The sequence below is a fragment of the Ursus americanus genome, chromosome 4, assembly GCF_024610735.1.
Source record: "Ursus americanus isolate L20-20 chromosome 4, mUrsAme1.1.p, whole genome shotgun sequence".
NCBI lineage: Eukaryota > Metazoa > Chordata > Mammalia > Carnivora > Ursidae > Ursus > Ursus americanus.
Window position 1 is genome coordinate 34,409,083 of NC_142130.1, and position 23,300 is coordinate 34,432,382.

The 23,300-nt window shown below is 51.4% G+C and overlaps 1 protein-coding gene across 3 annotated transcripts in view; it reads left to right on the forward strand.

Annotated features, from left to right (window-relative positions):
- Nucleotides 1-23,300, forward strand: part of MYLK (myosin light chain kinase) — a 199,906-nt gene that overhangs the window by 133,783 nt on the left and 42,823 nt on the right. For all 3 annotated transcript variants that reach the window (XM_045812534.2, XM_045812532.2, XM_045812533.2), the window contains exons 18-21: nt 2,937-3,023; nt 17,087-17,137; nt 17,933-18,060; nt 19,981-20,134. In XM_045812534.2, the coding sequence (XP_045668490.2) occupies nt 2,937-3,023; nt 17,087-17,137; nt 17,933-18,060; nt 19,981-20,134 (420 nt within the window). The remainder of the gene's footprint in view (nt 1-2,936; nt 3,024-17,086; nt 17,138-17,932; nt 18,061-19,980; nt 20,135-23,300) is intronic.

Here is a 23,300-nt window from a genome sequence, read left to right on the forward strand (position 1 = left end):
AGTCAGAGGGAGGGAAGGAAACGTGGTAAACAGGAGGGAGGAATTAGTAGGCGAATGAGCATTTTTCTCCTTTCCCGAGCACAAATACACTCCCTCCTTTGAGACTTTCAACACTGTGCAGTAGAGAAAATGAGTGTCGTCTCCTTTGTACAGATGTGGAAATAGAGACCCAGAGCGGTTGAAATGATTTGCTCGTGATCCTGAGATTGCTGGTGACAAAGCCAAAACTAGAACCCTCCTCTCTGGGTCTGTACTCTAAGGATGCTTGGAAGCTAAGGCCAACACAACGCCGCGAGGAGAGAAGGGATCTCAGTCCCTATGTCCCTTCTTTAGGGACCCAGGTGCACTAGGCCTCTCATCCTTTGCTGGCTTTATGTCTCAAGTTATTCATCAGTTAAAACAACAACAACAACCCTGATCCTTCTTTATCTCCCTCCTGTGAGGTCCCAGAACTCACCAGAAGAAAGATAGGCAAAGAGAGTTTTCAAGCTGAGGAGCCCAGAACTCTCCGTACACACTTGGCTTTCTCCTCCTTTTCCTTAAAAAAGGGGAAAACAAACACATTTGGGGGTGCAGCTTCCTATAAACTGTGATTGCTTCCTGTCAGGTCTTGAAGGGAGGGCCCTAAACAAGGGAACCGTAGACTCACCCCATGCCCTGGTGTATGGCACCCTAATGCCCAGGCACCAAGGGGAGTGCTGGTCGGCGTTCCTGTCTCTTAGACTGGTCCCTGAGACCCTCCCTGGGCTCCCCTGCCACCTCTAGACACACAGGCACATACACACACGTGTACGCACATATATACACATATGTACACACACACAGCCTGAGGAGAGAGACGAGGAGTGACAGATTGAATCCATCTGTGGAACTTCTAGATCTTATTGATACCCAGGCCCCTAACTAGACCAATTAAACCAGGATCTGGGCAGTGAGGTACCTAGGTCCAGGTGCTGCTAATGGGCAGCCCATATGAGAGCCACAGAGGTTGACAAACATGTACTGAGGATTTTTCTGTAGCTGAGAATGGCCGTTAGGCCTGGGGAAAACACCCAGCGTGAGGAAGTGAAATCATCCCCTCCCCGCGGGACTTTCTGCTCCTCCATCCATATGCACATGGAACCTGGTGTATGTGCGGCCCGCTGAAGAGACCGGACGCAGGCAGAGTCAGCTACGGAAGGCAGGACCCCTGACTCACCGTCTGGGGTTCCTTTTGCTCTAACAGAAGGACAGTGAGGAGTGGAGGCAGGGAAGGGGGCCAGGTTGTCAAGTGCTGCTTAAAAGGACTTCTTCCAACTGTGTTCCCTCAGGACCATTCCCTGTCATACGCTGCTAGGGAGCTCTTCCTGAGGACTACACATCACCATTTCTGTAGTGACATGGGTACCGCTTTTGGCTGACTTCCGTAGGAGATTGCCCCCACAGCCCTGGAGGCCCATGTGCCTGGGGCTGCTGGTGAGCCTGGACGGTGCCTGCACCAGGCCTCTGTCCCTGGATTTCCCAGCTATAACCGAGAGTGGGCAGGCTTTCAGTTGGGAAGGAAGCTTGACTCTTTGTGGGGGGATTTTCATGGGCAGATTCACCTTCGGAAGCAGAGAAGAGCCGCAAATGCCATCTAGAAGGAACAGTGCGTCCAGATGGAGCATCGGGAGTCCATGTGCTGGGAAAGGGTTCATCCCCAGGCCCTAGTTCTGTGCAACCTGTGTCCACCCCACAAAGCCCCAGGAGCCAGCCTGGGAGAGGGCACGTGTTAGCAGCTAGGACTGCCCCATCTAGGAGGCAGGATAGCAAGATGGCCCTTCCTCCCCAGCCAAGCCACAGGAATGCAGCCCGAGAAAGTCCCAGCCCCCTCCTTCCTCCCTCTGAGCTTCCTCTCTTCAGCAGCAGGAAAGGGAATGGCAGGAAGGGGCTCTGAGGGGGAGGCTCCCTCCCAGCACATCCCTGAAGAGAGCTCCTTGTGGGGAAAATGTTCCTGGGGAAAATGCTGGAGCATAGTGATAGCTGTTTAAGCAGATGCTTCTTATCCAAGTTCCTGGGTGGTTTCCCTGAAACATCCTGAAGTCCAGTCTCCTCAGGGCCCAGTAAGGCCTTTTATGCCCAGCCCAGCCCAGCGCAATGTTATTCTTCTGCCCCAACAGGGGAGTTTCCCCTGGCCTTGTCCACACTCGTCATTAACGTGGAAGAGGGAATGTGGGGGAGAGGACTGAGGAATTGTACACTCGCCCATGTCCCATTTCAGGTCTACCCAGAGGCTGTGCAGGGTTTCATGGGGCCTACTTTGAGGAGGGGTGCAGAAGCTCCCATAATGGGTCCAAGGCTCCGTCCAGGGGCCGGGGGAGGCATGCCGGCTGCCCGCTCCGAGGCTTTCGTCGGCTCTGGAGCTCTGTCAGTGGCCATGTGTAGAAGGGGCAGGCCCCTTCCAGGCCATGAGCCAACGGCATGGGCCCTGTGCCCTCCTTCTGCATGAGAGACCTCTCTCTACAGAGCGGCTTTGGGAAGTGCAGAGTGGTTAGCCCTGCTGAGTGAAGGCCCAGGGAAGGGAAAAGAGGGGAGAGAGGTAAGCAGAGGGCGCCAACTCTCCTCCAGCCCTGCCGGTGATGTGACTTGTGGTGGCACGTGCCTGCCGTAGAGGGGAACGTGTTCCCTAGCTCCCAGGATAGCCTGTCCATCCATCTTGCCGCGGTGACTGTGCTCTCTCCCCCTGATTTATGAGGTGCAGCGGAGTGGACGCTCCTTCTTTGGCGCTTCTGTGGAGGAAGGTGCCCAGTGGCAGGCGCCGTCTGCCCAGCAGGCACGGAGGGCCCCCAGAGTGGAATGGAGAGCGGGGCGGGGGGGTTCTAATTTTGGTCAGGGGGGATTTTTTATTGAGATGCCTCCTCGGCTCATTTCCTTGGGCAGCAGCCAGCTCATGTTTGTGGTTACCTGTTCTGTTCCAGATGCTGCCACCAAGGAGAATGCCAAGGCCCCGGAGATGAGAGCCCGGAGGCCCAAGAGCTCTCTTCCCCCCGTGCTAGGAACGGAGAGTAAGTACTTGCTCAGCTCTTCTAGACAACCCCAGCACTGAGGGCCAGCGTCAGAGCCCCAGCCTCCTTGGCTGCACCCCGGCGAGCCCCGTGAAGTGCCGGTGCCCGGGCCAGCGGCCGTTCGGCCCTGCCCACCTCTCCCAGCCTCCGCACATCCGCGTCCACTCGCCACCTCCCTCAGGCCCTCAGTACTTCTTACCAGACTCCTTCTCCCGAGTCCTCCCAGGTGAGTCTTTCCTGCCGGGTAGACCTTTCCAGGCTGTGGCTCTGACCTTACCACTCCTGGCTGCAGTCCCTACAAGTGAGCCTCACACACGTCGCCACCCCGGCACACCTGCCACACTTGTGCACGCACATTCGGACACAGGCCCGGCCTTTCTTTCCGCCCCCAGCTCCTCACTCCTGTCTTATACTCAAGCCAGACCGGGCTCCTCAGTGTGCCCTAGAAGTCCCGTGTCCCTTCCATTGTGCCTCAGCTCTGGGAGCACCTCTGTACGTGAGACGTGTCTTTTGTGGGACAGACTCCCCCCGAGCAGCCACCTCATTACTTTCAAAGTAACCCTTCCCTCCTGCGCACTCCCAGAGCACTCAGCAGCGCCCTGCTGCCCTCTCTCCTGCCCCGTGTCTGGTGATGTGTCTGGGGCTCACTCCCCTCCACCACTATAAGTGCCCTGAGGGCTGCTGCGGGGTGTTCCTGGATGCCGTTCCTTGCTCATGACAGGACCTTATGGAGGCTCCTAGAATCAAATAACCTAGAATCAGGGAAGGAGCTTCTCCAGTGATTCTACAGGACTGTGTCCCTCTTCCTGGGTCTCACCTGGAGGACGAGGGCCCACTGATCTATGAAGCACAGCACCCAGGGTCCACAAAAATATCACAGTCTCTTCTAGAATTAGAAGAAAAAATAAACTTTTAGGTCAAAGAAAAATGTTTTAATTCGTAGCATTAATATATTTATACCAGTGCAGTTCTAAAATATAATTTGTGTGTGTGTACATACGTATATATATATATATATATACACACACATATATATCAATTTTTTTCTTCTTTTTTAAGTGGAGGAAGGGGTTCATGAAGGCAAAGGTCCGCAGAGGCCACAAAAGTCATAGTGAGGCCCTGGCTTCCCCTACTGATTAATTATTGGTCTCATTTTATTAAGACTCTGCTTCGAAACCCCAGTTTTAATAGAGGGTATGGAGTGGCTTAAGCATCCCACACACACTCTGTTTAAAAAAAAAAAAAAAGACAATCTCTTAATTACCTATACTAATAGGGCAAAGTGATTGAGCTTCATTAATTCAAAGGCTGAGTCTCTTTCTCTGTTAACAAGGCAGAGTTCTGTGACTTAGTTTTATTCTCTTCTTTTCAAAGCTACATATTTACCTTCCTAACGATGAGCTTGGGTTCCTTGAGCACGCACCAGCCAGCTGTCAGGGGGTGCTCAGCCTTCAGTATGTGGGGTAGCCAAACTGGAACCTATAATGTCTAATGGATATTTAACCAAAGTGGGGAGCTCAGATGGTCAGGAGTGGACATTTAATAAGTTGCTGGAAATGCATAAATAATTGTAAGAAAAAGCTAGTAAGAATGGGTTGGTGATTTTCTTTTCCAAGAGGATTACTTGGGCCTTGCTCTATTCGTTACGAGAAAATGGGATCTTAGAAGAGCCCCCGGTGCTTGTGACTTAGGGGTCTGAACCCGTCCTTCCCTTCTCCTGGGCACAGCAGTGGGAGCGCATGGAGTAGATGGCACATGTCATCAGGCAGCCTCCTGTCCTCAGCTCCGGCACATCCATTCGAGGCAGATCCTAGGGGAGTGAGGTGTCGGGTCAAGGGGAGAGCTGAAAGGAGAAAACGGGCTGGAGACGGGGAGCAGCCCCGAGAGTTGGGCCTTTGTGCTGGATGAAGGAAGGCTGTGGGGAAGCAATCAGGTTGTCATCCTCCAATTCCAGGATGGGGGCTCTACCCCGGGGAGCTTTTGAAACCGCTGCTGCTGGGGCACCCCAGCTCAGTTAAATCAGAATCTCTGGGGTAGGATCCAGGCTTCAGAATGTGTTCCAGTTCCTGGGCCATTCTGGCGTGTGGGTGTGGTCAGTCAGGCCGGAAGCACGGCGGGCCTGCACTGTTGGGCTTGTGAAGCAGAGGGCATCTCCTTTACTGCCTCTGTTAAGTGTGGCACTGCCTTGGGGCCCGTCATGCCCGGTCCTCAGGCTATCTCTGGCACCAGCCCACAATCTCTGCTCTTTAGGGAGGGAGCAAGATGCTGGAAGCAGAGCTGGAAGACAAGGTTCTGACCCTTCTAGAGGGAGTGGGGAGTGGGGCTCAGTCAGTGGCACTGCTCAGGGGATGGGGCAGGACTGGTGGAAAGTGTTTGTCTTCCTTTCCGTAGCAAAGAAACACATTCGTGACTGGATTAACGCCAGCAGACACTGCTTGTCTGTGGAAGGGGAATTTTCCTCTAGCCTTTGTGTTGCAGTTAAGTCAGGACAGGCATCTTACCTCCCGAAGGAATGGAAAAATGTGTCTCCATGTACAGTAATGACCACCTTGAATGGTCCGTCTGCCCGGCCTCTCATCACCCCACCCATCACCCCCTGGCCACTGAGAGCTTTAGCAGGGTGGTTCTGGTGGCCCCTCCGCCTGCTTACACACCTGTGCTCAGAAACCTGTCGAGTTCTCTGGATGCTTCTAGAATACCATGGAACTTCCTTCCCGAAGGCTCCTGAGAAGACAGCTACTCAGAGATAGGAAATCAAGGAGGTGTCTTTTAGACCTGTACCTCCAATTCTGTTCTCAGTTTTTGGGTTAATTTGTGGTATTTATTAATTACATACATTAAATATGCACGCGTTCTTCTTTAAACATGCTAAAAAGTATAGAGATGTTCCAAGTACAACATGAAAGCCCTCTTTCATCTACCCCCAGTTCTACTCACCTCCTCAATTACATTCACAATGGTTTTTTCCGAGCATTTACATATACAGATGTAAATACATCTGCATTGCGGACATCTCTGCAGCTTGCCTTCCTCTCTTGGCAGAGCCGTGCCCCGTCCCAGACGTCTCTGATCCCATGAGGAAGCCCAGATTCTCTTGTCCCCCAGTGCCCCGGCTGTCTATGTGTGTTCATTTTTCTCAACGGCTGGGAAGTACCTAGTCTAACTAGGAAATCCATCTCTCCTGCCAGTAACTGAGGGAAGGCCAAGTGTTTTTCTTGTCAAACAGATCATAGCCAGATCCCTCCCCACATGACCTCCCCACCCTCAGCTGTGTTGCTCAGTCCTGTGCGCGAGCTGTCAGGTGTGAGGGTAGATGGCACATGTCCATGCAGTGGCCTGGGAGCCCCTAGGAGTCCTGCTGAGGACCGTGAGGGGAAAGCCAAGTCCATCGGCCACCCGAGGCAGCAGGATGGGTGGAAACAGACAGAAGTACAAGCTAGAGTGCCAGACACCAAGTCACAAGTCCAGTCCAGTGGCAGTTTGCAGTGATTTGGGATGAGGGGAACTCTGGGCTGGGTTCGGAAGGAGAGGGACAGGTGGTGTGGTTGAAGTGGAATGGTAACATTGCTGGAATGCTGGAGGGAGAAACTACACAGATGCCAGAAGGAATGTTGTAAGCTCCCCTCCCCCCACCGACTCAGGTGCTCCCTTAGCGCCTTCCCAGCCCCATGCAGCAGGCATCATGTCAGGTGCTTGGGCTCTGTCACTTCAGGCAGGTCTCACTCAGCTGCGCTATAAGTAGTTGTGCCCATTTTACACATGAGCAAAATTGAGCCTTAGAGAACTAAACTGTCCTGCCTAGGTCTGATGGCTGGTAAGATCTGGAAGTGTGAGCCCTACCCTCATCCACGTTCCTGTTGCAGCACCCGTGCCCTGCCGGTCTCAGAGGCATACTTTGTGCTGTCTACACATGCCTGGGCAGTTCTTCCCCCCAGCCCGTGAGGGGCAGGGGTCTGCTGCCATGGGAGCTGAGGGGACGAGGAGGGCGACCCCTGCCATGCTTGCCGGGATCCTCAGACCTGTCAGGGAGTTTGTCGCAAGCCTCCCAAGAGGAATTTTTTTTATGACTTAATTTTGATATAATTTCAAATTTACAGAAAAGTTCAGGAATAGTGCAAGGAACTCTTACATACCCATTACTTAGGTCCACCAATTATTTACATTTTGTTCCATTATCCTAGCATTACTATGTATGTATTCATATAAATTTATTCACCATTCATCAGATATTCATACAGAGATAGGTCCACTATGTGTATATTCATATATATTCACCATGCATCATGTAGATTAGATGCACATATACCATTTATGGATAAATTAGAGACATCATGCCCTTGACCTCCAGATACGGCATTGTGTATCTCCTAAGAACATAACCATAATGCAGTTATTAAAATCAGGACATTTAACATTAAACCCATACTCCTATTCAATGCACGGTCAATTCAGTTTTTGTCAGTTGTCCTGATACCCTTTTAATGCTACTTTTCACCCTTCAACGGGAATTTACTGTCAGCACTCCTGGATCACTCTATCCACTCCTCCAGTCTGGAGTTGTTGTCCCCTACCTTTGTAGAAAGAACAAGAAAGAAGTGCACAGGCCCAGGGGAGAAGCATCCGAGACTCTGCTGGCGTTGCGTAGGCACGGGGAGGTGGCAGCATCCTCACTGGTCCTCCAGATGCCCCATTACTGTGCCTGGTTTTGGGGCAGTGCTCAGGCACAAGACATAGCCAGAAAAGCCACCAGGCTAGAAAACAAGGGACAAAAGTCTTGGTTCTGCCTCTGAACATGTGGCTTTGGTCAAAGCCATTTGTCTCTGGGCCTGTCAGATGGGGACTATCTCCAACTGAACTGAGCCCAAGCTTTTCCAGCTCTGACATCAGTCCATTCAGTGAAATGCTTTTTTTTTTTGCTTGCTTTTTTTTTTTTTTTGAGTGACACAGTTCAGGTGAGGTCAGCTAACTCCCCTTCATATCAGCCAATATGCGATGGGTTGAAGCTACAGCAAGCATGGCTTGTGTTACCCAGTAGCGGAAATATCCTGATGGGAAGGAGGCTTTAAGCAGAAGGTCCAGGTCTCAGGTATACCAGCTGGAGGGGACCCGCATGGAGTTTTGTGTGAGGGAGGCATTGATGGGGCTTCAGAGCTGGTTTCAGAGAACATAGATGACGCAGTGCCAGGTGGTAACAGACTCAGCACTCAGGGATTCCTCCTGTCAGTCTGTAGAGCTGATGGTCTTTCAGAAAAGAGATGAATGAGCATAGGGCACTTTTATAACTTGAGGACAGACGCTAGGGCCTGTTCATTTCTGAAATGTCCATGCCTAGCCTGAGGTAGGGATATAATAAGCATTTGATTTTTCAGAGAGATTCATGAGTTGCCATGCTTTAAGTGTCCCTGCCTCTTCTGCACTGCTGGGATTTGGGGATGATGCAGACAGAACACCCCTTTGTATTCCGTGCCTGGCACTGGCCTGACCTTGGTCACTTTGGCTGCAGTGACCACAATGAATCATCCCAGATGATGCTTTTAGATACCTTTTCCTTGGCCTCCTGTATGTGTCTCTCTGAAACCAAAAGTCAGGTCAACTTGAAAGCATCTTTGGATGTCTGAAGTAATGTGCAGTTTTCCTGAAAGATTCCCTCAGTATCACATCTTGCTTTTAAATGTTCCCTTGAAGTCATGGGGAATGTTAAGTCACGATAGGATTCAAAGGAAGGAAATGCTAGACAGGTTGAGATTTGGCATCAGGAGTTGCCTGACACTGGGATTCTGGAAGAAAAACTGGGGTATTTCCACAAAGGCCTTTGAAAGCTGGCACCAGCTGCCAGGGTCTCTCTACCAAGGTATTGCTCCGTGAGGAGGGATAGTGCCTAACATCACCCCCCACCCTGCCATGCATGTGACCCTGTGACTATCCCCCCCCCACCAGCTCCTTTCCCAGTCTTCCCCCGTCTCCCATGATCCCATGAAGTGGGAGGATGGGTCCTCCCCAGGGAGGACGCTGGCGCTGCTGTCCTGGCTGCGCCGGGTGCCTCTTGCACAACCATCCTGGCGTTCTGTGTCCTGGGGGCTGGGGGGTGAGTGTTTGCAATAACAAGAAGAGCAGCATTCCTCTGGAATTTTCTTATGTGACAGCCTTTGCTATGAGGGGATGTGTTTGGGAGATTTCCCCAGGGATGTTAATTCTGGGGAAATGACCAGTAATCCTCCATAGACGGTCTGTCTATAAGGACATCCTGGAAGGAGCCGGCATGTGCCAGCGGTGGGGAAGTGTTGGGGGTTGTCTCAGCGCCTGTGTCTGCCCGAGTGCGGGGCAGTGGGATTCGGCCTTCCCTCCTCGGGTCCCCACAGCCACCCTCCTTCCCCAACACAGCCCTGTGTGTGAGTGCGCCCTCCACACTTCACCCAGCCTGAGTCACCTTCAGAAGCCTGTGGTAGAAAGTTAATGCTGATTTTGGGAATTGCGAAGGGTTTGATGTCTATTTTTAGTTAACTACCTAAAAAGGGAAATGTCCCCAGAGAAGCAGACATCCAGGGACCTCCGTATACCCAAGGCTGTTGGTGCCACCTCCCTAATTCTCCTTTGCTTTCCATCGTCTCAGACCCTTTTGACACTGGGAGACCCCCCTTCAGGCTCTGTAAATATATCCCAGGTGCTTGCCCAGGTCTTCTGCCCTGCTGATTCATGGCAGAGGTACTCCTGTGCCTTCAGACTGAGGAGTCTGGAAACTTCTGTGGACGTTGACCTCCTCCCCCACGCTGGGGCAGAAGGAAGGCTCACCAGGCCAGGAGTCAATTAGGGCTTGGGCAGGCCAGGGCAGAAGCAATCTATGGGTTGCTCAGATAGTCAGGAGACCCGCCTCCCCAGCCTTGCCCCCCAGTTTCCCAGCAGGCCTCCAAGCTCAGGCTTTGATTCATGATGTTTTCACTGGGCTGCTTCACCTCTTCCAGCCTCAGTCTCATCTTTAGAGTGGAAGGCTCAGCACCCAGCAGCTTTGATCTAGTTGGTGACAGAGCAAGGAGGCAGCTTCTTTTCATGGGACGTTGCACAGGGACTCAAGCTCCAAGGCTTTATCTCCCAGGATCAGGGTTGTAGGACTGGGGTGGAGTGTTCTAGGGAACTCCCAGGTTAACAGAGATCCCCAGGGGCTCCACTCCTTCCTTTAATAGCTTTCCAAGCATGTGCCAGGAGCCATGCTAGGCACTGGCGGTACAAAAGGTGAACAAAATTGGCCCTGTTCCTGTCCCCAGGAAGCTTGCTGTGCTGTATGCATGTTGGCCGTGGGCTTCTGCAGTTGTGATGCCTCTGATGAGTGCTGACATACGCCCTCGAAGGGGCATCGAGCCCAGCCTGGCAGTAGTGATGCGTGAGCTGGGGGCTGCTGGAAGAAGGTACCAGAGTTGGCAAAGAGCTGAAGGCAAAAGTCTGGAACTACAGAAACAGAAAGGCATTGGGTGTGGGGGATTGAGGGTAAGGCACGGCCCAGCAGCAGCAGCATGCCCCAGACAGCCAGGAACTGTGTTTCTAGCAAATTTCCCAGCTGCTCCTAATGCACACTCAATTTGGAAAACCACAGACATTGAGCATCGAGGGCCTGGGTGACCATGTTCCCCAAGAGGGAAGAATAAGAAAGAAGATGGGATGAGAGCTGGGGACGAATCTTGAAGGTCCTTGTGAGATGAGTTGGACTCGATCCTCAGGGGCAGTGGCTGGCATTGGAGAGGTTTAAACAATGAACCGATGGCCTCAGAATGATGGCTGTATTAGAGCAGGGCCAGGGGCCCAGAGGCCAAAGAGGTTGGAACTAGAATAGTGACAGTGGGGATGTGGAAAGTGGCAGACCAAGGAGGTATTTAGTGGATGGAATTGACCGATGTTAGTGACAGGAGATAGAAGGGAGGGGCCTTGGGAAGGGCAAGCAGCAAGTTTGGGGAAAAGATCCTGGATTTGCTTTTGGACATGTTGGGCTTGCAAGGGAGGGGACGGTCAGGTAGTGGGATGTATAGGTGAGGTGAGGAGAGAGGTCTTGGCTCCAGGTAAAATGAGGCCAGCACAGAGAGGGATAAAAAGGGGATCTCTGAGAGCAGCAGTGAGCAAAGTACCCCAAGGGCATCAGCATTTGGGGAGCAGTGCTAGGCCAGGAGGGGTTGCTGCCTGGGACTGACCAGCTGTGAGAGGGGACTGAGCTCCTCCTCAGAGGGAAGGAACAAGGGGCAGGCAGTGGGAGGATGTTAGCTGCTAGCCTGACCATGTGGCCGATAGCTGCCATGGGATTTGCAAAGATGGTTGGATTTTGTTTTCCTTCTAGGATATTCCTCTCCCACAATGGCTGGTGCAAAAGTGTAAGGTGTTGGAGAAGGGAATGAGAGACACAGGGCTGACATTAATAATAAAATAATAAGACAGGTGAATGCAGAGGAGAGGAAACTAGTTAGTAACCCAAGGAGAGCTGAGAGTTTAAGCATCTGGACCAGCAAGAGTGTTACCTGGACTGAGGACTTGCACTGGGAGAAGGAGCTCCAGGAGCAGCAGGAATGCTATCTTGTAGGTACAGAGCTCAGCTGACACAGCGTGGCTTACGAATAGGTGAAGGAATGAACAGAGAAGTCCCCTGGGAATCCATCTGGGGAAGAGGGGTGACTGGGGGGAGTAGGGGGCTGGTATTAGAGCATGCAGTCTGTACTATACCTTCTTTACGACATAGCTTAATGCTTTTCAACAAATATTCCTTCTCCCCTTCACATTTTGTGAGTGAGGGAACTAAAGCTCCGAGAGGCTAAGTGACATGCTTTACGTCACACAGCTCAGGGAGCAACAGGGCAGTATCTAAACCCAAGCCCAGCTCCAGAGCCCATGCCCACTGCCTTCCTGCAAGGGGACAGAGAAGAGTCTCGAGGGCCTGGATTTGGGAAGTGAGCTGGAGTAGACGCAACAGGGAGAAAGCAGCCCCACACATGGCGTCAGGGGGCTCAGGTCCTCTTTCTACCTTGGCCACATCTGGTTTTAGGAGCCTGACGAATCACCTAGGAATCTATCTCCTTTTTCATGACCTGGAAACAGTGTGAGGTGCCCTGCTGGTGTTTGGTTGGGCAAAGACCCCAATGGGAAAAAGGACAATGAGATCATGGGTTAGACACTGCATGCCCTGAGTCCAGCTCTCTGTGAGAAACCAGGTTTTAGAATCAGGGGATTCTGCTCGCTGACCCATGCAGTACGTTCTTCCAAGCGCTGGACACAATTAACGGATTTCAGCAGATGCCTGTACAAAATATGTATGGCAGAGGCTACAGAACTTCATTAACATTTAAAATCGTGTTTACTAAGAGGAACCAAACCAGCTTCACATGCTAACCAATGCAGACAGCAGGAGAGGCAGAGGTATGGGGCAGACAGCCAACTTTGGCCTTCCATCCATGTAACGGTGACGCGGGTAGAGCCTAGTTCGGGCTCCAGCTCTAGCCACATAGGTTTATCAGGACTGTCGGGAGGCGTAGACACGGACTTTGGGCTCATGTGATTTCGTGGTGTGCTGCCGTCGTCCTCCCTGTTCTCTCTCGGCCTGCCATTCCAGGGCCTGTGGCGCTCCTTCCCAGACTCCAGAGCCCGGCCACGGCTGTGTGTGTCCCTGCGGCTGCCACAACAAAGTGCCACAGACCGGCCGGCTTGCCCAGCAGCAGTGTATGGTCTCTCTGTTCTGGGGGCTGAGGTCCAAGTGCAGCAGGTTGGCAGACTTGGTTTCTTCGGAGGCCTCTCTCCTTGGCTTGCAGATGGGCGCTTTCTCCCTGTGTCCTCACGTGGCCTTTTCTCTGCACGTGTGCCCCTGGTGTCTCTGTGTGTGCACATTTTCTCTTAGAAGGACACCGGTCCGTTTGGATTAGGACCCCCACTCCATGGCTTCACCATAACTTAATCACCTCTTTAAAGCCCCGATCTCCAAATATGGTCATATTCTGAGGTACTAGGAGGCTAGAGTTTCAACATATAAGTGTTGGGGGCTGCCGCTCAGCCCGTAACAGCAGTTCCACACAGCTCGTCTCACAGATGGCTCTCGCTCTCCATGGGAGGTCAGATCCTGGCTCCGGAGCAGCCCTTCATCTTCCCTGGAGGGCCTCTCCCTTCCCAGCAGCCCTAGATGAAGAAGGGAGGGGCTTCGCGGCTCAGCCTGTCGTGGCTGTTCGAGCCCATCTGGTACCCGCTTCCAAGGGGTTTGACTTTCCCATGCTGTTCCATCTCGGGGCCCTCCCTCTCCACTGAGCCCCAGCCTTCTGCTTTCAAACCTGTACTCCTCTCTCACCTGGGAAGAAACCTTGCTTGACATTTCCTCTTCTGTCACCCTGTTTCTCCTTGCCCCTTCAATTCCAGAACTCATGTCGGGTTAGTTGATTCCCTACCTGCCTCCTTGAGAATCTCCTCTGGAGTGACCTCTGACCCTGCTGTCTCATGGAACCTGACGTCTCACACCTTACCCATCACTCAGTGCTGGTCATACGTGAAGCCCACTTCCCAGGGTCCATTCTCCACCCTTGCTTGCAGGGACAGTCCTGCGACAGTTCCATCTGTGGAGGTCCACAGTGCTCTCCATCCCAGCTCCTCACCGTGAGCATTGCCTGGGATCAGACCCTGGCCCCTTCCCATCTTTCACTGCATTCTTTCTCCCAAAGAACTGACCCATTCTCACAGTTTGCATTATGATTGCATGTTTGATTCTGGAGTCTTTCACTTTCAGTCTCCACCAACCTCCCTCTAGGATTCTGATCTTGGGCTTCTAGCCTACAGGTGGGTTCAATTCTTTGATCTACCACATTCACTTGGACCAACCCAAATGCCTCATCTTTCACTCCCAAATTCTGTATTCCGTCACTACGATTTTCCCCATTTATCTAAGTCAGAAATCTCTAGGAATCTTTGTACCTCCCTCTTGGTCAGCCCCTAAATTGTTTTAACTTTCTTCTGTCTCTTATTTATATTTTCTTTTCTGCTGCCTTTACCAAGGCTGGACCTTGGTCCCTTCCTTCCCAAAGGATGGCAGTAGCCTCCGAATTGGATAGCCTTGCCCCCTAGGAGGTGGGGAGACCTCCAGGGGTCCTCAAGCCCAGCGCGACTGCTGTTTGCGTGCAGACTCCCTATTCACTCAGGACAAAGACCTTACTCTCAAACTTGGGATTCTAGACCAGCACTGTGAGTCCAGCAATGTTCTGTGTCTGCTCAGTATGGTAGCCATGAGCCACGTGTGGCTATCGAGCCCTTGAAACCTGACTACTATGACCGAGGAACTGAATTTTTTATTTTCTTTACTTTGAATTGTCACACTGTCTTCACACCACTCTTCTCTAATCCCAACCCCGCACTCTGGACAGCCTCCACCAAATATCACCCTGACCCTCAGCTCGAGCCACTGTCTCTGATCCTGAACCATGGGGCCCTTCTCCTGTCTCCAGTTTAGATGTTCCATAGCCTGCAGGCCCGTCCTGTGTCCCACCATCAAGCCCTGCCTAGCCATCCCCTCAGCCCACAGTGCACTCTCTCCTTCATTTGAACAACTGCATTGTGTTCGCTGAATAAAACTTTTTTTTTTTTTTTTTAAGTAGGCTCTATGCCCAGCGTAGGGCTTGAACTCACCACCCCGAGATCAAGAGTCGCGTGTTCTCTGGACTGAGCCGGTTAGGTGCCCCCTGGCTAAAACCTTTAAAAACAAAACTTTCCAGTTAACTTTTATTTTGAAATAATCTCAGACTTAAAGTTACAAAAATAGTACAAATAATTCTTGTATACCCTTCACTCTCATTCCCTAAATATCAGCATTTTACCATGTTTGCTTTATCATGTATTCTTTCTCTCTCACTTTTTTCCTTTCTCTTTCCTTTTACCTCTCCACACACACATAGGCACATATGTACATATTCGTACATGTAATTTTTTGAGTAATTTAAAAGTAAGTTGCACACATGGTATCCTCAACACTCAAATATTCAGTGTATATTCCTAAAAACAAGGACGGTCTCTTATAAAAACCACAGTTTGGTGATCAAAATGTGAAATTAACACTGATACAATATTATCATCTAATTTATTGACCTTATGCAAATTTTGCCAGTTGTCCCATCCCTGTCCCTTATGACAAAAGGGGAAAAAAAGCTTTTCCTGTGGACCACATACCTTGACATTTAAGCCCTTGAGGACAAGCTCTGATTTCTTACATTTGTGTGGTTTTCCTCTCAGTTCCCAGATTCGGAGTGTGTGCTGTCTGGCATTTGCCTGGCACACAGCAGGCCCTTGGTAAGTTTCTGTGAGATGGGCAGACGGCTCGATAATGGTGACAAGCCAGGGTGCATTTGGGGGAAGCAGGCCTCACCCTGGGCTTCAGCACACACCTGGTGGTCATCAGCTCTGTGATCTTGGAGGTCGCCTTCTTACACAGTCCTTGTGCAGCTCTTAAGTGGGTAGCGGCACTCTCTCTGTTTTACAGATGCACAGCTGATAATCCGCCACGTCAGCTGACTTGCCTGTGGGCACACAGCAACATCCAAGCCAGGACACGGTGCTGCTTCTCTGTAGTCTTGCAGAGGTGAAGCTTTATGGATGAATAATTGCTAACATTACCACCACTCATCCCTTCAATAAATAGTTACCAAGTGCCTCCTGTGTTCCAAGCACACTGAATATACAGCAGTGAACAAAAAAGAAAATGTTCCTGCCCTCAAAAACCTTTTACTTTAGAGATAGGTAAATAAACAAGTAAATATATAGTTCATTATATGGTGCTAAGTGCCATGGGGAGGATAACAAAGTAGGGTAAGGGAGATAAGGAGTGCTGGGGCCAGGGGGTTGCTATTTGATACAGAGGGGTTAGGGAAGATCTCATTGGTTAAGTGAGTCTTTCCCATTTTTTGTATTAAGGTATAATTTCTATACGGTAAAGTTCACCCTTTCTAGTGCACAGTACTGTGAATCTAGACAACTCCATATAGTCATATAACTATTGCCATAATCAAGATATGGTTCCCCCACCTTAAACCATGTTTTTGTGCCCCTTAATGGTCAACCCCTGTCCCCACCCCCCACTAATCTGTTCTCTCCCTATAGTTTTTCCTTTCCTAGAACGAGGCTTAGAAATAGAATTATACAGTTTGTAGCCTTTTGAGTCTGGCTTCTCTTAGAGAAAGAGGAATATGTTCTGTGTATCAGTAGAAGTTTGTTCCTTTTTCTTGATAAGTAGTATTTCATTGTAGAACTATACCACAGTTCATCCATTCTCCAGTTGTGGGACAACTGGATAAATTCTAGCTTTTGGCAATCACAAATACAGCCGTTATAACCATTCACATACAGATGTGTGTGCATAGATTCTCATTCCACCTGGAAAATAGGTTTTGATGAAAGACCGCAAGAAAGATGAAAACAAGCCATGAAGATCGCTGAGGCTATCTTTGGTATTCATCATGTTGTTATTTAGCCAAATGAATAGGTTTGTGCTGTGAAATTAGTCGGCTTGGGTCATTTTTCTTATTTGAGTTACTTGGGGAAAGTGGAAGGAATGGAGTAGGAATGGAAGAGACCGTTTGGCGAGTTCATTCATTTGTTCATTCATTCATCAATCCATTCAGCAAACACTAAAAAATGAAAACCGCTAGTCCACAGTCTGTGACCCAAAGGAAGCCTGAGACCCTTGGATCCACACCAAAGGCTAATTTTAGCTGGTTTGTCTGACATAATTTCCTTTCTGAGTTTCCTGAAGTTTGGGTGAGAGAAGAGTTAGTGAGTGTGGAGTTATCCTTGGTGAAATGGACAACGAAGACTCGAGCATTTTTGAGTTTTTATCTCAGTGGAGGCTCTGGAGACCCCTCCAGAGCCCCCTCCCCCCCCCCCCCCCCCGGAGAGAACTGATAGTCATTCAGTCATGAGCTTGTCTGTGTGGGAGTGCAAGATCTTCTGAAAAACACACTCAAGTGAGGGCTCTGTCCGGGGCAGGGGCAGTGGGCAAGGATCCTAGGATTCAGGAGCTTTGTGAAAGGCCAGGATCGACAGAAAATAACCTGTGAACATCTTTGTTTCAGGTGATGCAACTGTGAAAAAGAAACCCGCCCCCAAGACACCTCCGAAGGCAGGTAATTTTCACCAGCAGCATTTGGGGGTGAGAGTCATCTGCCGTGAGGGGTTTTTCCTTTGCCCGGCTAGACTGAGCACTGGCATCAGGTCCCAGGAGACCACCACTGCCCCTCCCAGAGTCAAGCTCTGCATTTTTCAGGCCAAATTTTCCCCAAGAGCCGCTGCACAGCCTGGTCCCCTACCCTCTCTCACTACTTGTCTTTTCTCCTGCTTCCCCTGTAGTGTCCCTAGCTATAGGAACGTCATATGGCATCATACAGTACTAGTGACTTTCCCATCCCTTCTGGGAAATTCTCCCTAACCCTCTGCCCTCCATGCTGCCATTAAAGGAGGTGATCCACTCTATGCTGTCTTAATGCTCTGTTCTGTATGTCCTTGTCATATAGAGCCTTGTCTGTTTCCTACAGAAAGACGTGAGGACGTGAACCCTATTGAGCCTGTCAGCCAGGGTTACCTGACGGTTCAAAGGCAGGGTGCTGCTTAGTTAATAAAGGAGTTATCCGATAGATTCAAAAATTTAGGGTAAGATGCAGATTCCAGAGCAATGGACACATGGAGGATTGTGCCATGTAAATTGCGTGGGCCATTTCTGAACAATCAAAATAAAGACATGAACAAACCTAGCAGGCCCATCAGTTCACACATTCTGGAGCAGCGGCTGCTGTCCTCGGTGTTACCCTGAAGGCTCAAGAAGGCGAAAGAGGAACAGACCAGTGTGGACAGCAGCACTGAGTGAGATCAGTCTGTCTGAGGCTCCCTCCCCATTGCTCACTTTGTTACTTGTCCTCTCCCAGTCATGCCCCCCCAGATCATCCAGTTTCCCGAGGACCAGAAGGTACGCGCAGGAGAGTCCGTAGAACTGTTTGGTAAAGTGGCAGGCACCCAGCCCATCACCTGTACTTGGATGAAGTTCCGAAAGCAGGTCAGTGAGGGGGGGAGTGGCCCGAGAACAATCCTCCCGGCCCCTGGGCCAAAAGGGATGAGAAATGCTGTGAGGGTGGGAGCATCCCTTGATCAGCGGGGGCCTTAGACATGGGAGGGCCCCTCCCCCACCTGTCCCCACCCACCACGTCTGAGTTCTTAATGACCTTTTCTTCTGAATCTATCATTAATACCGGCTTTCCAGACCATTTGTGTGACAGAAAAGTATGAAGGTAAAAAAGGAAACCACCCATGCCCCCCCTACCTGATTTTGATGTTTTAGTCTAGAATTCTGCTCAGAGTCGGGAAAATCAAACCAGTGACCCGAAGGACCTCTCAGACCCCATGAGCCTTCTGTGATTCTGGGCTAGCCCACTGAACCCTATCTGTGGTAACAACTTTAACTTACCACGTGCTGAAGAGATAAAAGTGAACTCAAGTATTTGCATAGATAAATTGTATGTTAAATAGAACCTTAGCGTACTGGCCCGGAAATATACAATTTCTAATAATAGTCCTATGAAAGAAATGTCTGAATTTCTGAACAACCAGCTTAAAGAGACATGGGGAGCCCATCCGTTCCACTGAGCCCATATTGGTAGCATGTGCCCCTTCTGTGTGATCGACAAAGGTCCCAGACAGTGGCTGGCACTGAGTCAGTAACTTTGCAGAGGATGTGAAGATTTCTTCTGAGTTCTCTGGTGCTCTATTTCCAAACCATTCAAATTGTCCTAAGGCCCAGAGATGGGAGGCTAGTACCAGAGAGGAACGGAGGGCTGGTCTCAAAAGATGAGGCTGAGAAGCCTGCCTTATCATCCCAAAGGGTGCTTGCTCTGTGCTCTGTCTGGCCTGGTGGTGTCTGAAGGAAGATTCAGTCTCTTCCTTTTCAGAGACATTTGGCCAGGTGCCCCCCGGGGACAAAAGAACTTTCTCTAGTGACGGATATGTTCTGTATCCGTGATCCAATATGGTAGCCACCACCAGATGTGGCTGTTGAGCATTTGAAGTGTGACTAGTGCAACTGAGGAACAGACTTTTAAATTGTAATTAATTAAAAATCATTATAGCAGCTTTGTTATGTACACCATAACATTCAGACGACATGAAATTTGACCTTTTAGAGTGTACGATTCAGTGGTTTTCAATATATTCACCAGTTGTGCACCCATAACAATGATCTAATTCTGGAACATTTCCATCACCCAAGAAAGAAACCCTGGACCCATTAGCAGCCATTCCTCCCTTTCCCTCAGGCCCTGGCAACCACTAACTTACTTTTTATCTCTATGGATTTGCCTATTTGGGGCATTTCATATAAATGGAACCATATAGTATGTATTCTTTTGCATCTGGCTTGTTTTACTTAGCGTATCCATGTTGTGGCATAAATCAGGGGTTCATTCCTTCTTATGGCCGAATAATATTCTGTTGTCTGGATAGGCCACAGTTGGTTTATCCGTTCATCAGTTGATGGACATTTGGGCTATTTCCACTTAATTAATTAAAATCTAAGTAGCCACATGTGGCTAGTGGCTCCAGGATTAGCACAGAAGAGGTCAGAACACACTGGGGTGGCCTTTGTAGGTGGCTCTGCTCAGACATGTTGTCCTGCCGTCCCTCCCAAAGCCGTGGAGATATGGGACCTTCCTCAGCTCTGGTCTGAGGCAGCAAGTGCAGACATGGTTCATCTGCCGGACCCTGCTCGGCACCCTCCCGGCTCACCCCGGATCTGGACCACCTCAGGGAGACTTGGCTTTGGATGCAGGAGAGGCGGGGCCTGAAGGGGAAGCCCAGAGTCCGGACAAGATGGAGCCCCATGCAGCTTGTCCAGCGGCTCTCCCTGAGGGTGGGGAGTGGGGGTCGGAGGCCTCTTCCTTTCCTGGCCCAAGTCTCCAGCGCCTGCCCCACTCTGTGCCCCCAGATCCAGGAGAGCGAGCACATCAAGGTGGAGAACAGTGAGAACGGCAGCAGGCTCACCATCCTGGCCGCACGCCAGGAGCACTGCGGCTGCTACACTCTGCTGGTGGAGAACAAGCTGGGCAGCAGGCAGGCCCAGGTCAACCTCACCGTTGTGGGTGAGTGTGGGAACGCGGTGGCCTGGGGGTCAGAGGACAAGGGAGGCAGAGGCACCCAGCAGGATGGTGGGCATTGGGGCTTTATCTCCCTGGGGCCTACTTCTTCGGCATCCTGCCCACAGCCTCGCGTGCTCCTGTGTTCCCCCTACCTGCCCCCACTCTCTTGCTGGGCTTCATGCTCCTGGAGAAGCCCAGACCCTGCCCCACACCCACAGTGTTTTCCTGTTCTTAGGAATCCCCTCCTGGCTTCTCTCTTTCTAGCCTTCGGAAACCCTGAGCCGCACTGCTCCAGACCCATTCCTCCGGCACCTTCACTCTCTGTCCCTCCGGTCCACGCCCTCCCCGCTCCCCCGCCACTCAGTCCCCTTGCCAGTCCTGGCCCTCGCCCTCGGGTGGTGCTGCCTTCCACGGCACTGCTCCTGCGCCTGGCTCTGGGGGCACCGCGGGAAGAAGATCACGACCCGCAGACTCAGCGCCGGACTCTGCCGGTGTCCAGGTGGAGGCACCAGTCAGCTCAGTGTTCTCCCAGATTCTCCGCCATCACTTATCACCCTGCAGGCCCTGGCCCCTGGCTTCCCTGAGAAATAGGAGGCAGCAGGCGTGAACTCGCACCGCTTCCTGCCCCGCACCGACATGTGTCTGTGTACTTCTGTCCCCTTCTCTCTCATCTTCACCTTCTCCTCTACTTGGCCCATCCCAGCCAAACACACAGGAGCGTGTACGCCTGCAATGTCCTGTCTCGCCCCGGCGCCCTGGCCGCCCCGCCATCTCTCTCTCTCGCCGTCTTCACAGCCACGGCCCCTGGAGGGGCCAGTCTCCACTTTGAGTCTCCTTCCTCACCTCCCTGCGGCCTTCCTCCCACCCCCATTAGTCTGCTGGGACCACCCTTCTCAGGTCACCGTGACCTCCCGATCCTACAGCCACTCCTTTTTCTCACCTCCTGCAGCCCCGTCTGGAGTTGCGCCTCTCTCCAGACTGATTTTCAAGTTCATTTTTCCCTCTCCACCCCAGCCACTGTTTTTCATGCCCCAATGGGCTCTCTCCTGCAGTGTCAGAATACCTTCCTCACTGGCCTCACGTTGTCCTTGAGCCCTGACATGGCAGGTGCGCAGGACAGCAGAGGAACAGCAGATGGAGGAGCGGGCCGATGGGCAGCAGGCCGTGTGTCTGCGCATCTGTGGGCCGGCAGAGGCTGTGTGTGTGACGGCCTGTGGCCTGACGGTTCCTGATTTGATCGCCTTGCTTTGCTGCTTTAAATCAGGACTTTTAAATCTGGGAAGGCCAGTGTGTTAAGGGGTCAGGGAATAGATTTCTCATCTCTAAAAAGACAGGAGACACCTTTTTCTCACTCTTTCTCTCTTTGGTGACTCCAGATGTTCATTTCAATGACTTGCCCCCCAGGAGTCAAGAGCATTTGGGGGCTTGGGGCATTGGTGCTAGTGACCCAGTTTGCCTGCACACTTAGATCTGTACCCGAAGTATTAATTTGGCCCCACCCCCACCCCCATCAGCACGCGTTGGTTTCCAGTTTTCCTTGGTGTTGTCTTAGCTGCCTCAGCTTGGGGAACCTGGGGGTCACCTCCTTTAACTGCTTTTCTGTGACCAGCGCCCCTGCCCCCGCTCTGGCTGGCTCCCTGGTGCCACACGCTCCCCTCCCCCAGCACCACCTCGGGGCTGCGGTTCTGGCCTTTTATGGTTTCGTTTCTTATTCTCCTCGGCCAGTGCTGACAGGGCCATTGGCGTGGCTGCCCGCCAGCTGGCAGGAGCAGCATGTTAAATGCCGTCCTGGGAGGGGAATGGAATGGAGGGGAACGGGCTCTCTGTCTGCCTCCCCCTCCCAGAGCTAAGAATAGAATTGCTCAATAAAATGAGGACTCGCATTGATGGATCCGGCAAGGCCACTTTCATTCAGAGCCCAGGGATTTAGCATTAGTCCAGAGTAAACCTGGATTAGGCCCAGATTTAGCTGCGTGTCTCGTGGGGCGTCTGTGCCGTATCTGATCAGGGCTTATTAAGTAGACGTCAAACGGGAGTCGCTCGGGCTGTTCCACGCAGTTTTCAAGCACGTGGGAAGCACCCGTTTGCAGGCCCGCTAAATAAGGCCGATGTAACACGACTTCTACTGGTTAGCAGTAAACTTCTCATCTGTCCTTTAAAATACCATTTTTTTTTCATCTAGGCTATGACTCCTATTTTTAAAACGGTAATAAAAAGTAGCCTTTCCCTCGGTTAGTTTGAATGAGTGATGGTTAACTATTTTAAATGCTTATGTTTTAAAAGGCAGCTCAGGAGTCTGTGTGTTCTGAGAGCTTCCACAGACGCCTGCCCTTTCAGCTCTGCCTTAGGGGGGAGCGGGAGGGGCCCCAGAGAGCAGCTAACCCAGATGCATTCCTTCCAGCAACTTGTCCGGCAGGAGAAAAACAGGTCACTTTGCATATCTTTAAAGGAGAAAAACAAAGTGGAGAGAATCTCCAAATACCCAGTAATCCCCAACTACTATCTGAGTTTGAACTCCTGATTTTTAAGGGCAGGAGATTTCCCTTTGTGATGCTTGGCGTGGGTTGAAGCGAGATGCTTCTAGATCTTACTCTGCTGGATAGCCCATAAAAAAGCAGGCCCCTGGAACAAGGCTCGGGAGATGTTTCGGAGTCTCCTTTTGGCTCTGCCACTGGCTCGCTGGGTATTCTTAGCAAGCAAAGTGCCTTAGCTTTCAAGGGCCAGATTATCCAGGCAGATGACCATGGGGATGGGGGGGGGGGGTCTCACACCCCTGCCCTTCTCTAAAGGCTGCGAGTGGCTGCTGAGGCACAGTGAAGGGAGGTCCAGGTGGGGTTGGGCACGGCCATGGGCACACGAGACCACCCGGGCGGTTACTCCAGTGAGAGGTAGTAGAGAGGAGAGCCTCCATTTCCCCGGGACTGAAGGGAAAATCCTGCCATGGGAGACTTTTCCCTTAGACTCAGCGTTTCCCATTCTGTTAGTCAAGTCTCCAGGGAGCCATGGGAGAATTCCAGGGCAGCGTGGAGCTTAGGGCTCTAGACACTGAGCCCGCTTTGCCTTCACCGGACCATGCCCAGGGTCCCCGTCCCAGCCAGAGTGCCTCCGTGTCTTTAGTGTGGAGGGGAGCCTCACAGGCCCTCTGTTCTGAGGACGTTTGTTGAGGGTT